The sequence below is a fragment of the Selaginella moellendorffii genome, unplaced genomic scaffold, assembly GCF_000143415.4.
Source record: "Selaginella moellendorffii unplaced genomic scaffold, v1.0 SELMOscaffold_93, whole genome shotgun sequence".
NCBI lineage: Eukaryota > Viridiplantae > Streptophyta > Lycopodiopsida > Selaginellales > Selaginellaceae > Selaginella > Selaginella moellendorffii.
Window position 1 is genome coordinate 466,541 of NW_003314354.1, and position 19,563 is coordinate 486,103.

Genomic DNA, 19,563 nt, shown 5'->3' on the forward strand with positions numbered 1-19,563 from the left:
TATTTGTAGCCTCAGATGCATCAAACATGTAAAGTTATCCATATGATGGTGGCACGTTTAGTAGCAGGATATGCTGAAACAATATTGTGATAAATTTGACCCTGTATTGTAAAGTAATATGGGACTTTACCACTTAAATTATCAACATTAACACCCATTGATGCAAAAACCAAATGTTGATTTTATATGTTAATTTTAAAGTTTGAGTTTTTATTTTCATTAAAAAGCATACACAATATATGGGGAAGGGAAACCTTTCCATTCTTGCAGCATATTGATCTTGACTCATTTTCAAAATGTAATGCACCACAAAAGACATATATAAATGACATATTTCCAATATTAAACACATGTATTATATGGTCATTATAATTCTTTTGATGTGCTAATTTATAGACAATATAACTATGACAATTACATGCATTTATATTAGTTTCATTAGCATTTTAAAGGTCTATATTTGTATGATCTTCATCAGCATGTGCTATGTTTGTATTAGCATCGTCAAAATCTAAAGTAATTTTTGCATTAGCATGTTCAAAGTCTAGATTAGTTTCTTCATTAACACATGCAAGGTTGTTGTGAGTGTGAATATATGTGCTAGTGTCAATAGTTGGAGGCAACTAGTGAGGTATACTTCTTAATACTTGCGAAGCTAAGGTATATTTGCTAGGGAGGAAGTTTTAAATTAAATGAAATAACCTATCTAGTGCAAATTTAAACTTAAGGCAAGAAGTAAATGTGAGTGATACATCAATCTAAAAGAAAATCAAAGCACTTATCTTAAAATTTTTAGAGATTGCCAAAACTTGCATTCTTCCACTAGAAAAAAATATATATAAAAAAAATTGAAGACTATATAGTGAGAGCATAATCTGTACATGCCTTAAGCTATAAACAAAAGAGATTAATCTAGTAACCAACAAAACCTAGACATAGGACTAGCACACCTTTTCCAAGGTGTGGTGAGAATTCAAAAAGCCTCCCATGCTTTTTAGAATACAATGATGCTTGAGCCGTGAGAGGTGGGTGGGGTTTGCAAGTTCAAGAACTCACCTTAGGCTTGTTCTTTCTCGTGGAAGGATAGAGACTACAAACTCTCTAATAGTTCTTCATAAACCCAAATGAAGATGTCTCAAATTTCCACAGCACATAAAAATCTAGATTGTTGTGGTTGGGGGCAAAATTAGTGGCTGCCAACCTGACGCTAAACATGGATCTCCATAGGAAGAAGTGTAATTGCTGCAATTGCTAGTGATCTAGCAAGCAAGTATTAGCTCAATTGCGGCAGAGCACCTAGGGTGAGCTAAAACGAATGGGCACAAGGGCAGGACACATAGGTGACACATGTCAGATGCCTATGTTGCCTTGTTTGAAGCCAATGAGCACTAAAGTTGTGATGGCCTCCTATTGGCCAGGGCTAACATTAGGAAAATTATTCGTGCAACCATGCAAACAAAGCTTGGCCTGGGTCTGGGATCCAATGGCTGGCAGGCCTCCTTGCTAGAGGGAATTGTTCATATTAGAGACCCACAGGCATATGCCAGCATGCTTCTTGTCCAAATTTATAGACTTTCCTAAACACTTCCTAGTATATTCTAATTTATTTACCATCTAATGATTGATAGACAATAAGATAAATCTTGTGTTTATAAATTATAAACATACATTTGATCAATTGTTGAATAACACAACTATTAAATAAACCAAGCATTATTGTATGCTGTTCACATAGCAAATAATTTGATTATCAATATCAGTTTTCATGTAGCTCTCACAAAAAAAAATGGTTTGAATAAAATGAAATTAGGCACATATACATATTTCAACATAATTCTTTTATATATAGCTATAAATCTGGAATTGAATATAGTTATCAATATATATAACATTTATGCAACTAAAATCAACCTGGTTTTTATTATACATAACATATACTTAAGAAAATTATATTAGAAAATTATATATAAAAATTATAGTTCTTTGAAGTTTTATTCTGAAAGTGTAATATAATATAATTTTCAATATAGACAATGTTGTGGTGTATGTAATATGAAACTAGAAGACAATATTGTTTTTAGTGTAGATGTTATATCATTCTCTCAACTACTATAATAAAACTAGAACAAAATATAGTTTTTAGTATAGATAATATTCTGTTGTATTATATTATACAAACTTGGAACATAATATAGTTTATAATATAGACAATATCAACAAATATTTTCAAACTGGAAAACAAAATTTATGAAAACAAAATTTATTATATGAATAACTTGCAATTTATAATACCTTGAACAATAGGCTAGTATGGTATTTTTTCTTAAGCTTATGATGTTTTATATGTAGGGCTGTTGGCCAGCCATGGACTGGGAGGAAAGTTGGTACTAGATATGACAAATATTTTTAGTGCCAAAAGTGGTGTGTAATGAAAAAAAGTAAATTGAAATTACCCAAGAGAAACTCTAGTAGTGGATCACTATACTAATTGCATGTTTTAGCTCTAGGGATTGTTCAGTTTGATCACACTTGCATCCTACCAATGAATATTATACTCTAAAAAGGTTTATATTGTGCCACACTTAGAACCACTTCCATTTGATTTTGGATATGGTTTCTCTAAGAGGTGTCTTCAACAATGATAGTCCAATAGAAGTGGCAATAGGTGATATAGTCAAAATCCATGGAAGAACTAAATATATGATGAAGGTACAAGCCAAGTGGATGGAGTCTATAACCAATAATCTCAATATATACAGTATTAGAAGAGGATATTTGATAAAGAAGTAAATGTTTTATCTTGTATATCTTCCTAGGCAGAGCAAAAGAAAAAAGTTAAATGAAATGGAGTTACACTTAAGTTTAAGCATTCAAAGAAGAAATACTTAATATATGCAAGAAGTAGTTAGGAATAGTTATAAAATCAATAACACTTAAATGTATTGGAAAACAATTCTCACTCATTGTTGTATGCATTTGCATTGAATTAACCATATTTTTTCCCGCTTATATCTATAGAATTGAGAAAGTGACATATACTTATCCTTACTCATGCTTTTAGAGTTTGGGGCTCAATACTTCTATAATCTATTTTCTCATTCTTTTTTCTTCTCTCCTTCTATGTTTTTGTCTTTGTCTATTTGACACTATTTTGCAAGTAAGGGGAGAACAAGTACAGGCAGAAAAAGCCTTACTCAACATCCTATACTAAATAGTAGTAATATAAATTTATTTATCTTACTAAAAGCGTATGGGAATTTCTTTAGACAAGTTCTAGCTAGAGACATCATTAGTTTGCAAAATGGTGCAATGTCAAAAGAATATTGTCAAGGAGAAAATACACCATTCATCCTTTATATGTAGTAGGTTTTGGAAAGAAGACAACACACTTCCAAATAAAAAGAGGACTTACATCTTACTAGAAGGTAGCAATAATGTGGTAATGGTAGAAGAATGTTTTTTACTTCTACTTGACACTTCTTCATCCTTGGATTTTTCTTTTACTAGTTTGTTGTTATTCTTGCAACAAGACAAACATCATGATGGAGGGATTAGCAAAGTAAAACTTTTAATACTAGTAGCATGTTTAAGTTCTTGTTGCTCTTTAGACCATAGCAAAAATTGACTCCTATCTAGACAAGTACAATACAAGGAAAAGAAGTGAGAACTTAAAAGGCTTCTTTATTTCTCTATTTACTCACTTAAGTAGACAACTTGGAAGAATACTCATCTTTGTCCTAGATTACACACAGCCATCTAAGCCTTATAGATGAAGCTAATTTATTTCCTTGGATGGCCTCCAATCACTTCAATGCTTGTCTTAATTGTGGACTCTTGTCCTTGGTCTTGTAATAAGTTGCAATGCTAAGCGCAAAGAAAATCAATGCATTCCCAAACTATTGCAAGTTTATTGATGCTAGAGACCAAGAATATCAATAAGGGACCAAGAAATATCAAGACTGCTTATTGTCCCTAATATGTACTACAATTTTAGAAACCTTAGCCCCCACAATAGTATTCTAGAATGGAGGAGAAATCCCTAGTGCCATGGTTTTTAAGCATTAGAATATTCATAGAATCTCCTTGCCTGAATTAAAATATTCATCCATTAGCTCAATCAGCTGATCAATATGCAGTCAGGATACATCCAAAATTGGCTTGGTACCCAAAATGAAGAGTTGGGCGATACATTGGGTCAAATTTATCAATTCTAAATGTGGTTGATAATAGTGCATAACAAGAATTAACAACTATCACTAAAGTAGTATAGCATCAAATTATCATTTCTTCATTTAAAATGAACAAATATCGATAAAAGTTTGACATAGTAACCTTGAAATAAATATTGCAACTACTACTTGAATTAAAGCCTTCTTTTGCCAACATAAAGTGATACTTTAGAAGTGAGAAATACATCTACCAATTGCCAAATTCATAAAAAATTGAAATTGTGAAGGCCTTAAGTACATTGCTAAATAGGCTGTGAAGTTTGGATAGATAATCATTTTTAAAGAGGTTTGGTCCAAAAATACTTGGGACTACCACAATAATATTTACTAGAAAAATATACTAAAACTATATCTATTTTCAAAATATATTGTGAATCATTCTTTATTTATAACAATATATGTAAATTGTACTAAAACTTAAGTGCATAGAAAGACCAAAACATTATTCCAAACTTACTCTCTCCATTAGTTAATTTTAAACTTTATCTATATCGGTGAATTATATAGAAAACTATAGAAACCACACTAAAAACCACTCCTAGACTGATTGTCAAATAGCATATAAATCATATTAAAAACCAGCAAAAGATTTGTTATAGTCCCAGGCTAGAGTATGACTGAATTAAAAAAACATTCCCAAAACCAGTCGTATATATAGATTTTTCTAGTTTATTTTTAAAATATTTTCTGTAATGTAGCATAAAATTTTATATACTTTATTATGAATTGAGAAAATTTAAAAGAAATATTTATCTTAATAAAATGACTCAAAAGCATGAACTTATAATATTATCAGAGAATTTGATAAATTATAACTTATGAGCTATAATTATGAAATATATTAGTAATATTATGTAGCTAAAAATAAGGTTAAAAATAAAAAGAAAAATTTATGAAAATTTACAATAAATATATAATTTTAGGAATGTGTGATTTAGAAAATCAAAATTACACGAGCCTAGAGTCGGAGCGTGCAAGGCCTTAAATGCGAGAAATGATTGTGGAATTCCTTGAATCCGCAAGAGATCTTACGCTGGATTCGGTTATGATTCTAGCTAGCGACAATCACTGACTGACTATGACCACTCTCAAAGCGAGGAAGGAAGAACGATGCCCATCGAATTGAATGTGCGACTTGCTATATAGGAGTCCGTATGGAGTCCGCACCGCAGGATTTTCTTCTTGCTTGCTTGCTTGGTCGGTCTCTCTTTCTCCATCGCTCGTGTGCCGTGCGTGCGTGCGCCTTACCTACGAGATCTTCTATCTAATCCCACGGGCACCCACTTTAAAATCGCGAATCCACTATATATCTGCTTGGTACTCCCCTCCTTCGATCGATCGACCGATCGATCATTCGTTCGATTGCGAAATCATCATGTCTGCTACTGCTACTGTTGCTGCTGGTACAAGTGATTCGAGCGCGCGAGAATCACCGCCTGGGCCAGCGGCGGCGAATCGGGGCCATGCGAGGAAGAAGAAAATCAGCAGGAAGAACAGCGAGTACCGGGGGGTGAGGCGGCGTCCATGGGGCAGATTCGCGGCGGAGATTCGCGATCCAAACACGAAGGAGCGGCGGTGGCTGGGGACGTTTGATACCGCCGAGGAGGCGGCGCTTGCCTACGATGTGGCCGCTAGGGCAATGCGAGGGATTCGCGCGCGCACCAATTTCGTCTTTGATCAATCTGATCGTCCAGCGGTGGCAGCAGCAGCAGCCGCGCCGCGATCTTCCTCTTCTTTCTGCGGGATCTCGAAATATCCTTCCAGTTCTTCGATGATGATCCAGCAGCAGCCCGGCGGCGCCAAGAGCCCCAAGCAGGTGGAGATCGAGCAAGTCCTGGAGAAATGCCGCATCTATCAGCTTCAGATCCAGAGCAAGAACGTCCAGCACGATCAATCGAGGGAGCGCGCAATGGCTGGTCCGGACTTCCCCCTTGCGCGCGACGACGACAATCTCCTCCAGATCCTCCAGCAGCCATCCCCTCAGCAGGAATGGGATCTCGGGGCGGCGATTGGTTTCTCGAGCCAGGAACACGAGATGATCGATTACTATGGCGAATCGAGCTTCTACTGTTTAACATAGAAATAAAAGAGTTTTTAGGGCTCTTGTGTATTGAGTATTCGAGGTCATGGCGCCCGCGGCTACCACGGCGATCGCGTCGGCTTCCACCACAGATCGCCTCCTCCGCCGCCAGCTTCCAATGGTATGCACTTCGATTTCTGGGGATTCTTAGCGAAATCTCAAGTTTTTAGCTGCCTTGTTGATGAGGATATTGCCGAGGCCTATACGTAGACAAATGTATATGTGTGGTGTGCCTTAGATTGTTTACTGAGGCGCTGGAAGAGCTACACCGGCTGTGTTTCTCTCCCTCTGGATCAAGGTGAGCGTTTGATTCGTCTATCTCTTTGATTCATAATTCTCAAAATTTGTGGTCGTTTTTTTTGTTTTTGCCAGTAAGCCACTTTGGCACATTGTGGCACATATGGTAACGTCTGTGCCCACTCCTGGACACAGCCAAGTGTTGTTTCCGCTGGAAAGCCGTGAAGAGCTATCTATCTGTGTATAGATATTGCTTGTTATTCCCTACTTCGCTGCTAGTGCTCCTAGGATTTGCTTGGAAGCAAGTTCCCGGGTGGAAAGAGGAGCAAAGAAAGCCACCGTGTGATCGAGGAAAGCTTCTGGAGGTAAGTTTTTTTTTTTTCTAATTTGCTCGGTTGCCTCCACAATTCTCCTAAGGTCCCATCTTCTGGAAAATTCGCCGCTCTCTGTCTTAAGGTGGCTATATTTCCTCTCTCACTCACGCTATACACTTCGTCAAGGCGAAAGCACGGAGGCGTGAAGTGTTACAACAATGCTCTTTGCAACTCCTGCGTGTACAATATTGAATTTTCTGCCCTTGCGTAGTGGAACCCAAAGATGTGAAACACATCAATCCGGAGCAAGAAGAGGAAGAACGAAGTGGCAAAAATGTCCGTATCATTGATATAGAGGACAATGTCTTGCCAGAATCTTCCGAGGCTGAAAAGTTTCAAGCGGCTTTAGCTTACTAGAATCTTGTTGTAGCGGAGCGCGGCCAACAACAATGTGCTTACGCTGCTTTTGTTTTTCAGCCCTTTTCGACTGTGGTTCGCCAGTCCGGCGGAAATCTTTTTTGCTGCGACCATTGTCCCCGCGTGTACTATCTCCATTGCCTGAGCCCCCTCAAGGTAAGGGAATGCTTAAAGACGGTGCGCTCTATCTATAAGTTGTGGCGTGGCGATGTATAGAAGAAGAATGGCAGAAGCGGTAACTGCGAAGAACCACTGAAACTTCGAAACCACTGAAAAATCGCATAAGCTAAGCAGGGATTACATGATCAAAAGACTTCTCCATTCGTAAATTAATCCACTTGGCCAAAAACTAAGCCCTGCCTTTAAGAAGATGGCGGAAGAACCCTAGGTGAGAGTGAGCAATGGCACGCGTGTCGCTTGAGAATCTCTTGCCGGATCCCCGATTGTTTTCGGGGATGAGAGCTGGATTAGCAAGCATCTCCCAGATCCATGGAAGAATCCCGCGGGCTTCCTTGGCGGATATCTGGAAGAGTTACTGGCATACAGGTAAATCCTTTTGTTGTGTCTGTTGCTTGCGCATTGCGAGTCGCTCAATTTGCAGTGGCGACTTCGACGGCAGGCGGCCAGGCGGGATCCTCTTCCTGTGCGCCAAATGCTATTACGACATGTATGCTGCGCTAGACGAGAAGCTTGAACAGGTCGACGATGATCGAGAGAGCTACGCTCTCTACGGCGTGTTGCTCAATCGGGGATACCGAGTCTCGTTTTACAAGTGGGAGCGGCATCCTGATGGCACGGTCACAAAGGCGGTGTGCCACACAATCTACACTTTCAGGCGTCCCTACGAAGTGCGTGAGATAATTGGGCCAACCATTCGGGGCATGCTCAACGAGGTGCAGGACAACAGCGAGCTCGAAGTTCTTGAGGGTGGCACAAGTGAGAGGATGGATCCAAAGTGGCTTGACTACCCTGCTATAATGTTTAAGCCCTCAATGTGGCGACTCAATGAAGAAGTTCCATCTGGGGTTTCATCTTCGTGAACATTTACAGCTGCAATGCTGAAGCCTCGTCCTCACACCAAGCAGCTCCTCAACCATACAATAACTGCGAGATATCTTGTAAGAGGAATTACCACCTTTTTATTGGTTCAAAATGGTAGAACATCCACAATTGATGCAAGATTAACACCACACATTTTTAGCATTTCAAAGGCACAATATCCATTTTGAACCATTATAAGAAAGCCTTCTTGTAAAAATGGTTCCAAGAATTATAAGATTTCTCTCCAAAATCTCAAGAGCAAGTCGTGGAGAAATGTCGCATCTAAGATCCACCCAAAATATAAAATTTCTTGCCCGTGACGACGACAATCAATGGGATCGACGAGATGAGATCGAGTAGAAATAAAAGGTTATCTCGAAATTTTTTAGGGTTCTTGAGTATCATGTCATGGCGAAGTTAGTGGAGTATTTCCTCGTCTGCGGCCTCGGTCCAGAGGTCCAGGCGTCGAATGGCGCCCGCGGCTACCACGGGAGTACCGGCGTCTCCTATAGTCCATCGCTGCTGGATCAGTTCCCTCCGGCTTCCACAGATCGACCTCCTCCGCCGCCCCAACTTCCAATGGTATGCACTTCGATTTCTGGGGATTCCTAGCGAAATATCGATTTTCTTAGTGCGTTCTACCGGGTGGAGTGGCATTTCATTCGACTGGATTCATAATCACGGACGAATCGAGCTATCCTCGCAGCTATCCAATTATCTTAACTGGTAGTGTTGATTGTTTATTCCTCTTACAGTCCTATCTTGAGTTCTCTAGACGGCGATGGATCTAAGATCTACGTTAGCTGCGTTGCCTTTCGAGATCCAGTTGATGAGGATATTGCCGAGGCATACCGCATTCCTGCGAACTCATACGTAGACAAATGTATATGTCTGGTGTCACACTCGCCTTGCTTTAGATTGTTTGCAGAGGCGCTGGAAGAGCTTCACCGGCTGTGTTTCTCTCCCTCTGGATCAAGGTGAGCGTATGATCTGTTATCTCTTCGATTCCAATTTTGTGTTCGTTTTTTTTTTCTTTGCCAGTAAACCACTCTGGGACATTGTGGCACATATGGTAACGTCTGTGCCACTTCCCACTCCTGGACAGAGCCAAGTTTTGTTTTCTCTGGAAAGCCGTCTTCTGTGTATAGATATGCCTCCGAAGGGCGGTTTTCCTCACGCAGACGTACGATTTCCATTCACAGGACACTAAAATTTTTACTAACCATTGGAGTTTTGGTTTGCAGATGTCATTTCAACCTCTCCTACAATGCTTGGATGTAGATAATGTTTTGCAGCTCTTTGTTTCTATTCTTCTTGAGAGACGGGTTCTTCTTCGGGCTAACAAGTAAGATGACGTTGTAAATGTTTCCATTTTATCTTTTGGTGTTCGGTACAGGCTTTCGTTGTTGACAATGGTTGCGGAAGCTGTATGCCATCTTATCTATCCAATCAAGTGGCAGGTACATTCTCAGACGACTGTATGCATGCGTTTAAACTTTTTTGTGTGAGCAGCATGTGTACATTCCAGTATTATTTTACGCTGGAGTCGACTACATTGAGGCTCCGACTCCCTATTTGATGGGTCTTCATTCGGCTGTTGACATCTCTAACTTTTCGCTGGACGGGGTATGATGTCAAATGAACTTCGGTTTTTCCGCTTTACATGTCTTTTTACTCCACAGGTGGTGGTTGTGGATCTGGAAAACAATCAGATATTTTCCTCAGAAGCCATACCTCCTCTTACGGAACCTGAAGGCTCAATTCTGCGAAGAGACCTTGTGCGCTTACTGTATCCAAATGTAGTTCATTTGGATCGTGCTCGTAAAACAATTGGCGATCCCTGCTATGATGATCTAAGGCTTGGAAATAAGAAATGGAATGAGAAACATGATTTGGAACTGAGGTATGGCCTGATACTAATGTTTTTCTTACGCGTGCTAAGCCAGTACCACATTCCAGGCTTATTTTTCTCCAGTTTTTTGCATCAGTTTTGCCTGACTACCGCAAATTTGTGGTAAGTGGTGCATCTTCTTTTAGATGCGTACTATCTAGTCAAATCTTACGACAGGGGGCTGCGATTGCTCTCCTGGATGCAGGGCAGTGCTCACGTAGCGATGAATGTTTTCAATACGCAAGCTTTCTTGAAAAAACGTGCAAGAGCCCTTGGACGTCAACCTGATCCCATGGCAAGTCTTTGGCTTTTTCGTGGTTTGTTTTTTTTTTTTTTACTGGTTTACGGTGTGCAGATTTTTCAGCTATTGAACTCCCAAGGATTTATGGATTTTCTGGATCGAGGATATGGTGCACCTGATGCGGGTTTAAATCTTGTGGATAAACTTCAGAGTGTTATCGCTAATAGCGAATCTCGTGGAGCAATTCTACCTCTGCCGTACGACGAGCCTGAAATCATAACCGTTGCAGATATACAGAGTAAAGGTCCAGGTGAGGAGAAATCGTTCGTTGGTTTTCTATCGATTCAACCACCTGTGTTTCAGCTGCGAGGTCAAGATTTTGTTATGATCGATTTCCTGCCAACGTGAGGACTCAGTTTGAGGAGGAGAAACGAAGTGCGATTTTGGCTAAAGCAAACGCAAGTTTCGACCGTCCCAATAGACCAGCTGTTTCAAGGTGAATGCAATTTTATCTGCTGGAAAATGTTGTCTAATCAACTTTTGTTTTTACAGTCCTGTTTCAGGGAGTTTCAGTCCACGAGAAAGAGCTGTAAGTATTATGGTTTTCTGCACACTTATAGTAAAAGACTCATTCAGGCTGAGCGGGACCGCATGGTGCTCGACATAAAAGTCAAACTCCAGGTACTTGCTAACTTGTCAATACGCAATCTTACGGGTTTTTAAAACTCAGGGATTGTGGCTACGGCTTCTCAATTTAAGTTCTGTAGAGGATCCCTTTTCGTCGTTTGAATATGGCACCATACTCGGTAAGATCTCGTTCTCATTACGTAGTGCTCCTAAGCTTTTTTTCTGCAGCTTTGATTGAGTCCGATGCGGAAGGTATTGGTGGAAGTGGATTTGTTGAGTGTGTCAGGGAGCATATTCACTCGGTAAGCTAAATGGTTTTGGTACACGCTGTTCTAAAGCTCGAACCTTTGCAGGGGTGGCAATGTCGTGTTTCCGAGGAACAATTTGTGGCAGTTAAAGAGCTTGTAAGTACTCTTTTGTTTTCTTTAAGTTCTCTCCAATCTTTATTCTTTTCCTTTGCAGGTGAAAACCATTGTCAATCGTGCTACTTCACGCAATGATATGGAAACAGTTCGGGATGCACTGGAGATTTCTGCCGAAGTTCACCGTCGTGATGCTGGCAATATTTTAGACTTTGTACAACGTCATTTGGGGTCTTTGCCAGTTTGGGACGACATACGGTGAGCCTAAGTTGTTTCTTAAATATCTTTTAACTGTAAAATTGCAGTTTCTGGGAAGGATATTGTGAGTATATAATGGAACGTTCCTCTGATAGGTATTGATTTCTTTATAAATCTTAATTCTCTTGGTGAACATGTGTTGCCTGTCTTAGGACTGGGAAGTATGCTGATCTTGTAACCGAACAACTTGTCGTCATAGCTCGGCACCTGGTACGATATGATTTGAATTCTACGTTTTATTGCTTGATTTTTATAGGCTGGTTTGAAAGTTCCGGATCCAGAGGCCTGGCTAATTCTTGAGTCATTAGCATTGAAGAATAATCTTGGATCAAAGCAACTGGTGGGTGTGCACACTTTTTTCAATCACGTCCAATGACATTTTCCTTTTTTTTTTCTGCAGATAAAATTAAGAGGCATTTTAGCTCATGTACAGAATGTGAAACAAGGTTACTGGGGAAAACTACCTACATCAAGAGCACAGCCAGTAGCCTCTTATCCTCAAGATCGACAAGAAAACGATGACAGTCAGAGCTCTCAAGCGGCGGGTGCTGGAAGAAGCTGGATGCAAAGTATGTTTAGCAGGGATCGCGCCTCGTTCAGACAACCTGCCAACGACGGTCGAGGTCGTACGGACGCACCTGTTTCAGGTAAGTTCTTTATGAAATAAAGTGTTTCTGTTGATGGTTTTCCCGTTTAGGCTCAAGGCAGAATCAGCGAGCCAATGTAGACAGTACGCAGGCAGTGAAACGGTCTCCAGCTTTGCGAAACCTTCGTGGTCATACAGGTCCTGTGACAGCATTGCACGTGGGAACGAGAAGTGAAATGGGGGATCTTGTCGGCGAAAATGAACCAGGCATGTTTATAAGTGGATCTGCTGACTGCACGGTTCGTTCTAGTCTCGGTTCTCTGATTTAGCATTGACAAAACATTAAGTGCAGTTAAAAATATGGGATCCAACCGTGCGTGGTTCTGAGTTTCGAGCAACATTAGAAGGACACACGGCGTATGTTTTAACTGTGTGGTTTGTTGATGTTTGTCCGTCTAACGATTCGTCTACAGGACAATTCGTGCAATATCGTCCGATAAGCTGCGTATAGTTTCCGGTGGCGACGATACTCTTGTACTTATCTGGGACAAGGCTACGTCTCAGAACAGCATGAAGCTCGACGGTCACAGAGAAAAGGTACTCTTTATGTCTTTACTTGAAATAGTTTGTGAAGCATGGAAATCGCAGATAAGCTGCGTGAGGATGCTGTCGGAGGAACGAGTTCTTTCGGCGTCCCATGATGGCACGGTCAAGATGTGGGATGCCAGAACGGACGCATGCGTTGCCAACGTGGGACAATCTTCGAGTGCAATTCTATGCATGGACTACGATGACACTACGAGAATCCTTGCTGCCGCAGGAATGGACGGGTATGCTTGTTGTTACGTCAAGCATCTATCTTGATGCTATTTATTTTGCTCAGAGTTGTGAAAGTCTGGGATGTCCGAGCTGGGAAACAGGTTCATATGCTTCTCGGTCACAAGAAGTGGATAAGGTAAAGCTGGTTGTTCTTGGCTTGTGAGACTGTGTTTTCTTTTGCTGCCTTGGCCAGAACTTTGAGAATGGTGAAGGATACGATCGTCACTGGAAGTGACGACTGGACAGCGAGGGTGTGGTCTGTGTCTCAAGGTTCTTGCGACGCAGTCCTTGCATGTCACGCAGGTGGAATCACCTGCGTGGAGTACTCTGCTACAGACGATGGAATCATCACAGGTTTGTTGCTTCACTTCTACTTGTGCTACTTACACATTGCTCTTTTCATACAGGTTCGGCAGATGGTCTGGTTCGCATTTGGGAGTATCAAAACGGTAAGCAGAGTTTTCATTTCTTCGCTTCCGAGAGTAACCAATGATGTATAATGTGTGCATCAGGAGGCTTGCTTCAGTGCGTGAAAAACGTCGGTGTCCACGTTTCGCCCATTCTCTCCGTGAAAGCAGGGCCCCGGTGGCTGGCAATAGGCGCCGGAGATAACTCCATGTCCCTGTTCCACAAGGCGGAGCAAAACGACCAAGCAAAGGGAATGGCGGGATGGCAGCTCTACCGCACTCCACAACGTAGCGCCGCAGTGGTACGTGTCGATTGATCTTTATCTTCCAATTCTCTGGATCTATGTATAATAAGAACTTTCACTCTTTCCAGGTGAGATGCGTTGCTTGTGATGCGGACAGAGGAAGGATTTGTAGCGGCGGCCGCAATGGGCTTCTTCGTCTCTGGGAACCAAACCTCTAGAAATTTTAAAACGAAGTGAATATGCGTTTTTTTTATTTTTGTAAGAACTCGTGATCTAAGTCATTGGCGGGACGAAATCCTGGTTGGTTTTGTGTGTAAAGTACACCAAGGATCTTCCGAGCACCATGGACGTAGAACTGCCTATAGTAGTCTCAGTAAGTTCCGAGGTGTACACGCTAGTTCTTATAATCGAGAAAGGAATATCCGGCGAACATCTTCTCGGATTTAGGGCTTTTCCACAATGCTGAAGAACAAGGCGTTTTTGAAGAAGAATCGAGGCGGCCGGGTTTTCAAGGTGAGGGATGCTCTTGCGGTCTTGCTTTCGATGGATTTGCGTCTTCGTCCAGGTCGTTCGCGAGCACTACCTGCGCGATGATATTCCCTGCGGCGCTACGTTTTGTTCCAGCTGCGACACCTCCACTGCCAATCTCGTTGCGGCCGAGCGGCTTGTTGTGGTCGATACAAATGTGGTGTTACACCAGGTGCTTGTTCTTGCCTCTCTTTTTTCTTCTATTAGCGATTTTTTGCGATCTTCTATCTAGATGGATTTGCTCGAAAATCCGGCATTTCGCAACGTGATCATTTTATCCGTTGTTCTGGAAGAAGTGAAGAACAAGAACTTGAGTGCTTACAATCGCCTGCGCAACATTTGTGCGAATCGATCACGTCAGTTCTTCGTTTTCTCTAATGAACACCACAGGCAAGATATCAATTATGTCTTCTTCCTAAATCTTTTTCTCTCAGGGAGACTTACATCAAGGCAATGGCGAATGAGAGTGTTAACGACAGGAATGACAGAGGTACTTGGTTTTTGCTGTTTCCTTTTTCGAAGCGATTTTTCTCTCGAATCTCCAGCTATTCGCGTCGCAACCCAGTGGTTTCAGAAACACCTCGGAGATGCGTGCACTGTTGTTCTTCTGACAAACGATCTTGACAATAGATCCAAGGCCAATGCAGAAGGAATCAACGTTTTTTCTGGTACGTTTTCTAGTGAAGTAGATATAACACTTAATAAACTCCTCTTTTAGTGGACCACTTTGTTCAGTCGCTAGACAAGCCAGAATTACTGGATTTGGTTGCTCGGAGTGAGTCCGAGAATGCCACTCCGATGGAAATAGAGGACTCGAGACCGTCAAAAAGAAAGATCATCTATTCAGAGGTACATGTAACCCAATTGTCACCGGCGCTTACATTGCATCTTTCAGCACAAACCTATGTCCGAAATCACTGCGGGCATACATCAAGGAATATATCACCAAGGAAAGCTGCGAGTTAACAGATATAACCCGTTCCAAGCCTACGTCGGTAGCGAAAGTGTTGGCGACGAGATTTTGGTTCAGGGAAGACTGAATATGAATCGAGCATTTGATGGGGATGTGGTTGTCGTAGAGCTTCTCCCGCACCAGTCTTGGCAAGGCGACATGACAATGATTGCTGAAGAGGAAGGTACATAGCTCTAAATCTCCATTTTGTTCTGAAGCGTTTTACAGACGGCGATGGTGATGAAAGAGTCGGGCTTGCTCCTGACACCTCGGATGAGGCTGCTGTGAACAAGACGGATGAAGCCAGTGAGAAAGCAACAACGTCCGGTGGATCCAGCAGACCGAATGGACGTGTCATTGGAATAATCAAGCGGAACTGGAGGGCGTAAGAACTTTTCAGTTCGTCATGCTATTGGGAACGAACGTTTTCACGTTCCTTCTTCAGGTACTGTGGCTCTCTGGAGCCAATGACAACGCCAGCAGGAGCGGGAAGCGTGGCAAATGCATTGTTCGTGTCAGCGGACCGTCGAATTCCAAAAATCCGTATCCAGACTCGTCAGTTTGGTAATTTGGTTGACAAACGCATCGTGGTGTCTGTCGACTCCTGGGATTTAAACTCCAGATATCCTTCTGGACATTACGTGAAAACTGTCGGCAAAATTGGCGATCGTGACACAGAAAGCGAGGTAAACGCCTCGTTAAGAACTTGAAAATCAGCTCTACGTGTTTTGTTTTCAGGTTCTTCTTATTGAGAATGACATCAACAATAGGCCATTTTCGGACCAAGTGTTGGCCTGCCTCCCGCCGTTGCCTTGGTCGGTACCCGCAGAAGCGTTGCACGATCCTCATCGTGAAGATTTACGAAATTTGAGGGTGTTCAGTGTAGACCCCATTGGTAAGGATGATCAGTGCGTAATGCTGCTTTCATTTACAATTGCTGTTAAAATGTGTAGGCTGCAAGGATATCGATGACGCTCTTCACTGTACCTTACTGCCAACTGGCAACTATCAAGTCGGAGTCCGTATCCAATCTTGTGTTTATATTCTTTTCTCTGTTCCATCCTTAATAACTTTCCAGATATTGCGGATGTAACAAGCTTTGTTCATCCTGGTACACCTCTAGACATTGAAGCTCAGGAAAGAGGAACATCTGTTTACTTGGTTGAACGTCGCATTGACATGCTTCCCAAGCCGCTTACTGAAGGTTAGCTCGAATTCGTGGATTTTCAGTGGTATTTACGTATATACAATGCAGATGTGTGCTCTCTCAGAGCGGATGTAGAAAGATTTGTTTTCTCGGTCATTTGGGTAATGCCAGCTTCGTTAATTTCTATTCATTGTCACTTACAATTCTAAATTCAGGAGATGTCCTCAGAGGCGGATATAATTTCAGTTCGATTTACAAAGGGCGTAATCAAGTCCTCCGCTGCTCTTTCGTACGTTGAAGCTCAAGCCCGAATGGATGATAGGTACGTACACTTGCTCCGAATTTTCTTGAAGTGGAGAGTAACTTGTACGTCAGCCGAATGTCGGACCCCTTAACTACTGATCTTCGGAACATGAATCGCCTCGCTAAGGTTGTTAAGCTTTTTGTCTCTGCCATGCTCATCGGCAAACTGCAGGTTTTGAGGCAAAGGCGAATTGAACGCGGGGCTCTTACTCTTGCTTCTCCTGAAGTGAAGTTCGAAATTGATACAGAAACACATAATCCTTTGGATGTTGGTCAGTATTCTGCGTTTACGTTTGCAAAGTTAATCTAAACTAACAGAAGGTTGTTTCAGGCATGTACCAAGTAAGAGAATCAAATCACATGGTCGAAGAGTTTATGCTGTTGGCAAATATTTCAGTCGCGAAGAAGATATTGTCGAGTTTCCCAGTGTTTTCTCTTCTCAGGTATTTTTCTTTTTTCTTTATTTTTTTTTTCAGCAAACCTTGGATTGAACTTGACAGACGGCATCCTACGCCAACATCGAAAATGTTTGAGCCTCTTCTAAAAATTGCTTCGGCAGTAGGCATCAAACTGGACATCACTTCGTCTATGACTCTCGCAAATACTCTTGACCTTGCAGTGGTATGTGTAGAACTTTACATGTTTTTTGTTTACCGCCTCACGTTTACATGCATATAGGGGGATGATCCATACTTCAACAAATTGATAAGAATTCTTGCAACTCGGTGCATGACCCAAGTAAGCTGATTTTATAGCGTTTAGTAGCTCATATTTGCGTTGTTGCCTTTCAGGCGGTTTACTTTTGCAGTGGCGAGCTAAGCCCTCCAGAGTTTCAACATTACGGACTTGCATCAGCAATATACACACATTTCACGTCTCCCATCAGGCGATATGCTGGTAAGTGACCACTTATGCTGTTGATGTGAATCTTATTAAACAGCGTCTCAACGCAGATGTGATTGTACACCGGTTGCTGGCTGCAGCTTTGGATTTGGAAAAGCTGTCACCGTCCTTACGCGACAAATCCGAGGTCACGAAGATCGCAGACAGTAAGGCTATGGCGTTTCTTCAGTGACCTCATGTCTCACTTTACTCAAACAGATTTGAACTACCGGCATCGAAACGCGCAAATGGCAGGCCGAGCATCAGTGGAGCTCCACACTTTAATGTTTTTCAGAAACAGGTTGTTCTTCACGGATCTTTTGTGCGGTTTCTCACGCATTGTCTCGTTGTAAGCAGGCCTACAGACGCAGACGCAAGGATTGTACAGATCCGATCCAACGGGCTGATAGTGTTTGTTCCAAAGTATCTATTCTCCTCGTTGTTTGCAAATCTCTGTACTGAATCTGGAATTCGCTTTGCAAGGTATGGCATTGAAGGGCCCGTGTTCCTGGTTGACAAGGCAAGCAAGTCGAGTACCAACTGGATAATGGACGAGGAGCAACAGTGTGCCAATGCTCGGGATGGTAGTTCCAAGTACAAAGTGCTAGACAGCGTGAAGATTCGCATTCAAGTTGTGGAGCCGCAGCCAAACAGGCCCAAGTTGGAACTTACTTTACTGGCATAACAGGTAGATCATGTTAAAGCTTCTCTTCGTTTTCTAAACCTCTCGCCTCTTACTCGCAGCGATTCTTCAAACTTTGTTACTGGCTATTTCACTGCTAGTAGTGCTCCGAGCATTTGCTCAAACTCGTCGAGAGCTTGGAAGCAAGTTCCCGGCCTTTGAAGCGGTGGAAAGAAGAGCAAAGAAGCCGTCGTGAAGATAAAGCCCAGCGTTATCACTACGCACATTACCTTGGGCAGCTTTGAGACGAGCGGGCCAAAGTTTCTTCGCAGTGCCACCTCCACGACCATCGCGAGGCCGTTGACCAGGAAGAACCCAGTCACCTGCCACGTCGGCGTTGACTTGGTGGTGTAGAGAAAAATCACTTCGTGCATGAGACCAGAGACGAGGAAGACTGCCATGGTTGCCGTGGCTCTCACCCAGAGCGGTGACCGCGTACGGTCTGGTCCGGCTCGGCCCAACCTGGTTAGTACGGAGAGTACGGGCTCGTATACCGAGGCCCTGAGCATGCTGCTAACGAGTCGATTCCAGCGCTTGCCCCAAAACTCCGAGATGGATGCCGCGAGGAAGGGCTTGTCGAATTGCGGCTCGAGCTTCACACCGATCGTGGCGGCGGCGATGGCGGGGATGGCCTCGAAGATGAGCGAGCAGGCAAGGTAGATATGGAGGGAATAGATGAGGTAGAGGAGGAGCTCGGGCATGCCGCGGTCGCGGAATGCGTAGGCGGAGAAAAGGAGCACGACGAGCAGGACCTTGATCGAGGCCCGGATGATCACGGCCTGCCAGGCGAGGGATTCTTGGAGCCATATCCAGGAGGATTTCCAGGATATCGGGGCCGATCGATCGTCTGGAGCTGGAGCGGCATTGGATTCTGCCGCATTGCTGCTCGCATCGATGAGGCTGCGCGGGATGTTGATGGAGAGCGCCATGGCCGCGAAGAATCGGGGGAAGCTGGCCGTGACGGATGGATCTTGGACGGCGCCGAGGTTCCAGCAGAGGAGGAGGAGCTTGGACGGGATCATCCACAGGAAGAAGAAGGAGAGGACCGCTCTTAGGTGGATGGTGGGAACGTCCCAGGCGGATCGATAGAGGAGAACGATCCATGGCAGCAACGCGACGAGCCGAGGGATTCCAACGGGCAGGCGGAGGAGGACAATGTAAGCGAAGACGATGCAGCCAATGCCTCCAGCGGCGACGTCTCCTCCCCTGACCATTTGCCCCCGGAAGAGCCCTAATTAGGGCTTGGGCGAGATGCTGGTAGCGCGGGTTGTGCTGCTCTTCCTCCTCCTCTCGACGACCTTGCTGGGGGCGAGGG

General features: G+C 42.9%; 5 protein-coding genes and 1 long non-coding RNA gene across 9 annotated transcripts in view; 5 read left to right on the forward strand and 1 right to left on the reverse strand.

Moving 5' to 3' along the window:
- The first annotated feature begins 5,604 nt into the window (after positions 1 to 5,604).
- On the forward strand, positions 5,605 to 6,309 carry LOC112341889 (ethylene-responsive transcription factor FZP-like). The gene has a single exon (XM_024662837.1). The coding sequence runs from the start codon at positions 5,605 to 5,607 to the stop codon at positions 6,307 to 6,309; it is 705 nt and encodes a 234-aa protein (XP_024518605.1).
- Positions 6,310 to 6,313: 4 nt separating this feature from the next.
- Positions 6,314 to 7,384, forward strand: LOC112341902. The gene is made up of 4 exons (XR_002990739.1): positions 6,314 to 6,430; positions 6,480 to 6,607; positions 6,682 to 6,911; positions 6,964 to 7,384. It is a non-coding gene; the product is annotated as an uncharacterized LOC112341902 (long non-coding RNA).
- A 1,335-nt stretch (positions 7,385 to 8,719) lies between these two features.
- On the forward strand, positions 8,720 to 14,072 carry LOC9628939 (DENN domain and WD repeat-containing protein SCD1). 3 transcript variants are annotated; one of them, XM_024662802.1, is made up of 31 exons: positions 8,720 to 8,900; positions 8,951 to 9,044; positions 9,094 to 9,295; positions 9,360 to 9,501; positions 9,563 to 9,663; positions 9,715 to 9,778; positions 9,831 to 9,944; positions 10,001 to 10,221; positions 10,278 to 10,332; positions 10,415 to 10,504; positions 10,565 to 10,760; positions 10,814 to 10,946; positions 11,003 to 11,039; positions 11,087 to 11,131; positions 11,181 to 11,256; positions 11,306 to 11,379; positions 11,431 to 11,481; positions 11,540 to 11,697; positions 11,745 to 11,792; positions 11,850 to 11,907; positions 11,954 to 12,037; positions 12,098 to 12,344; positions 12,395 to 12,582; positions 12,636 to 12,700; positions 12,757 to 12,880; positions 12,932 to 13,113; positions 13,167 to 13,238; positions 13,296 to 13,456; positions 13,510 to 13,551; positions 13,615 to 13,811; positions 13,883 to 14,072. In XM_024662802.1, exons 1-31 carry the CDS (start codon positions 8,727 to 8,729, stop codon positions 13,970 to 13,972), a joined length of 3,585 nt encoding a protein of 1,194 aa, XP_024518570.1. In that variant the 5' UTR covers positions 8,720 to 8,726; the 3' UTR covers positions 13,973 to 14,072. The 3 variants fall into 3 exon arrangements, with proteins under 3 accessions (XP_024518570.1, XP_024518569.1, XP_024518571.1); XM_024662803.1 differs by lacking the exon at positions 8,720 to 8,900 and having other exon boundaries at positions 8,952 to 9,044; positions 9,094 to 9,191; positions 9,236 to 9,295; XM_024662801.1 differs by having other exon boundaries at positions 10,415 to 10,760.
- Positions 14,073 to 14,196: 124 nt separating this feature from the next.
- LOC9628940 (exosome complex exonuclease RRP44 homolog A) lies at positions 14,197 to 18,513 on the forward strand. Of its 2 annotated transcripts, XM_024662804.1 has the most exons (25): positions 14,197 to 14,267; positions 14,320 to 14,454; positions 14,515 to 14,672; positions 14,717 to 14,772; positions 14,828 to 14,950; positions 15,001 to 15,131; positions 15,178 to 15,418; positions 15,463 to 15,619; positions 15,680 to 15,920; positions 15,973 to 16,129; positions 16,188 to 16,256; positions 16,313 to 16,438; positions 16,490 to 16,542; positions 16,597 to 16,703; positions 16,757 to 16,811; positions 16,857 to 16,956; positions 17,016 to 17,127; positions 17,185 to 17,305; positions 17,363 to 17,422; positions 17,476 to 17,581; positions 17,638 to 17,733; positions 17,786 to 17,867; positions 17,924 to 17,989; positions 18,050 to 18,254; positions 18,311 to 18,513. In XM_024662804.1, exons 1-24 carry the CDS (start codon positions 14,214 to 14,216, stop codon positions 18,249 to 18,251), a joined length of 2,808 nt encoding a protein of 935 aa, XP_024518572.1. In that variant the 5' UTR covers positions 14,197 to 14,213; the 3' UTR covers positions 18,252 to 18,254; positions 18,311 to 18,513. The 2 variants fall into 2 exon arrangements, with proteins under 2 accessions (XP_024518572.1, XP_024518573.1); XM_024662805.1 differs by lacking the exons at positions 14,197 to 14,267; positions 14,320 to 14,454; positions 14,515 to 14,672 and having other exon boundaries at positions 15,018 to 15,131.
- LOC9628941 (acyl-CoA--sterol O-acyltransferase 1) lies at positions 18,162 to 19,479 on the reverse strand. Its single transcript, XM_002989063.2, has one exon. The coding sequence runs from the start codon at positions 19,460 to 19,462 to the stop codon at positions 18,335 to 18,337; it is 1,128 nt and encodes a 375-aa protein (XP_002989109.1). The 5' UTR covers positions 19,463 to 19,479; the 3' UTR covers positions 18,162 to 18,334.
- Positions 19,480 to 19,499: 20 nt separating this feature from the next.
- The window catches only part of LOC9629514 (ERAD-associated E3 ubiquitin-protein ligase component HRD3A), a 2,410-nt gene continuing 2,346 nt past the window's right edge, over positions 19,500 to 19,563 (forward strand). The window contains exon 1 of the mRNA XM_002989007.2: positions 19,500 to 19,505. Within this exon, the coding sequence (XP_002989053.2) occupies positions 19,500 to 19,505 (6 nt within the window). The remainder of the gene's footprint in view (positions 19,506 to 19,563) is intronic.

Bases quoted from the DNA above. Each gene is read 5' to 3' on its own strand.
- LOC9628939 (XM_024662801.1), top strand. From the start codon at position 8,727: ATGGCGAAGTTAGTGGAGTATTTCCTCGTCTGCGGCCTCGGTCCAGAG. The intron at 11,040-11,086 runs GTAAGTATTATG...AGACTCATTCAG, and splicing joins TCAGTCCACGAGAAAGAGCT to GCTGAGCGGGACCGCATGGT. The intron at 12,583-12,635 runs GTTCGTTCTAGT...CATTAAGTGCAG, and splicing joins GTGGATCTGCTGACTGCACG to TTAAAAATATGGGATCCAAC.
- LOC112341889 (XM_024662837.1), top strand. From the start codon at position 5,605: ATGTCTGCTACTGCTACTGTTGCTGCTGGTACAAGTGATTCGAGCGCG.
- LOC9628940 (XM_024662804.1), top strand. From the start codon at position 14,214: ATGCTGAAGAACAAGGCGTTTTTGAAGAAGAATCGAGGCGGCCGGGTT. The intron at 15,921-15,972 runs GTAAACGCCTCG...TTTTGTTTTCAG, and splicing joins ATCGTGACACAGAAAGCGAG to GTTCTTCTTATTGAGAATGA. The intron at 16,130-16,187 runs GTAAGGATGATC...TAAAATGTGTAG, and splicing joins GTTCAGTGTAGACCCCATTG to GCTGCAAGGATATCGATGAC.
- LOC9628941 (XM_002989063.2), bottom strand. From the start codon at position 19,462: ATGGTCAGGGGAGGAGACGTCGCCGCTGGAGGCATTGGCTGCATCGTC.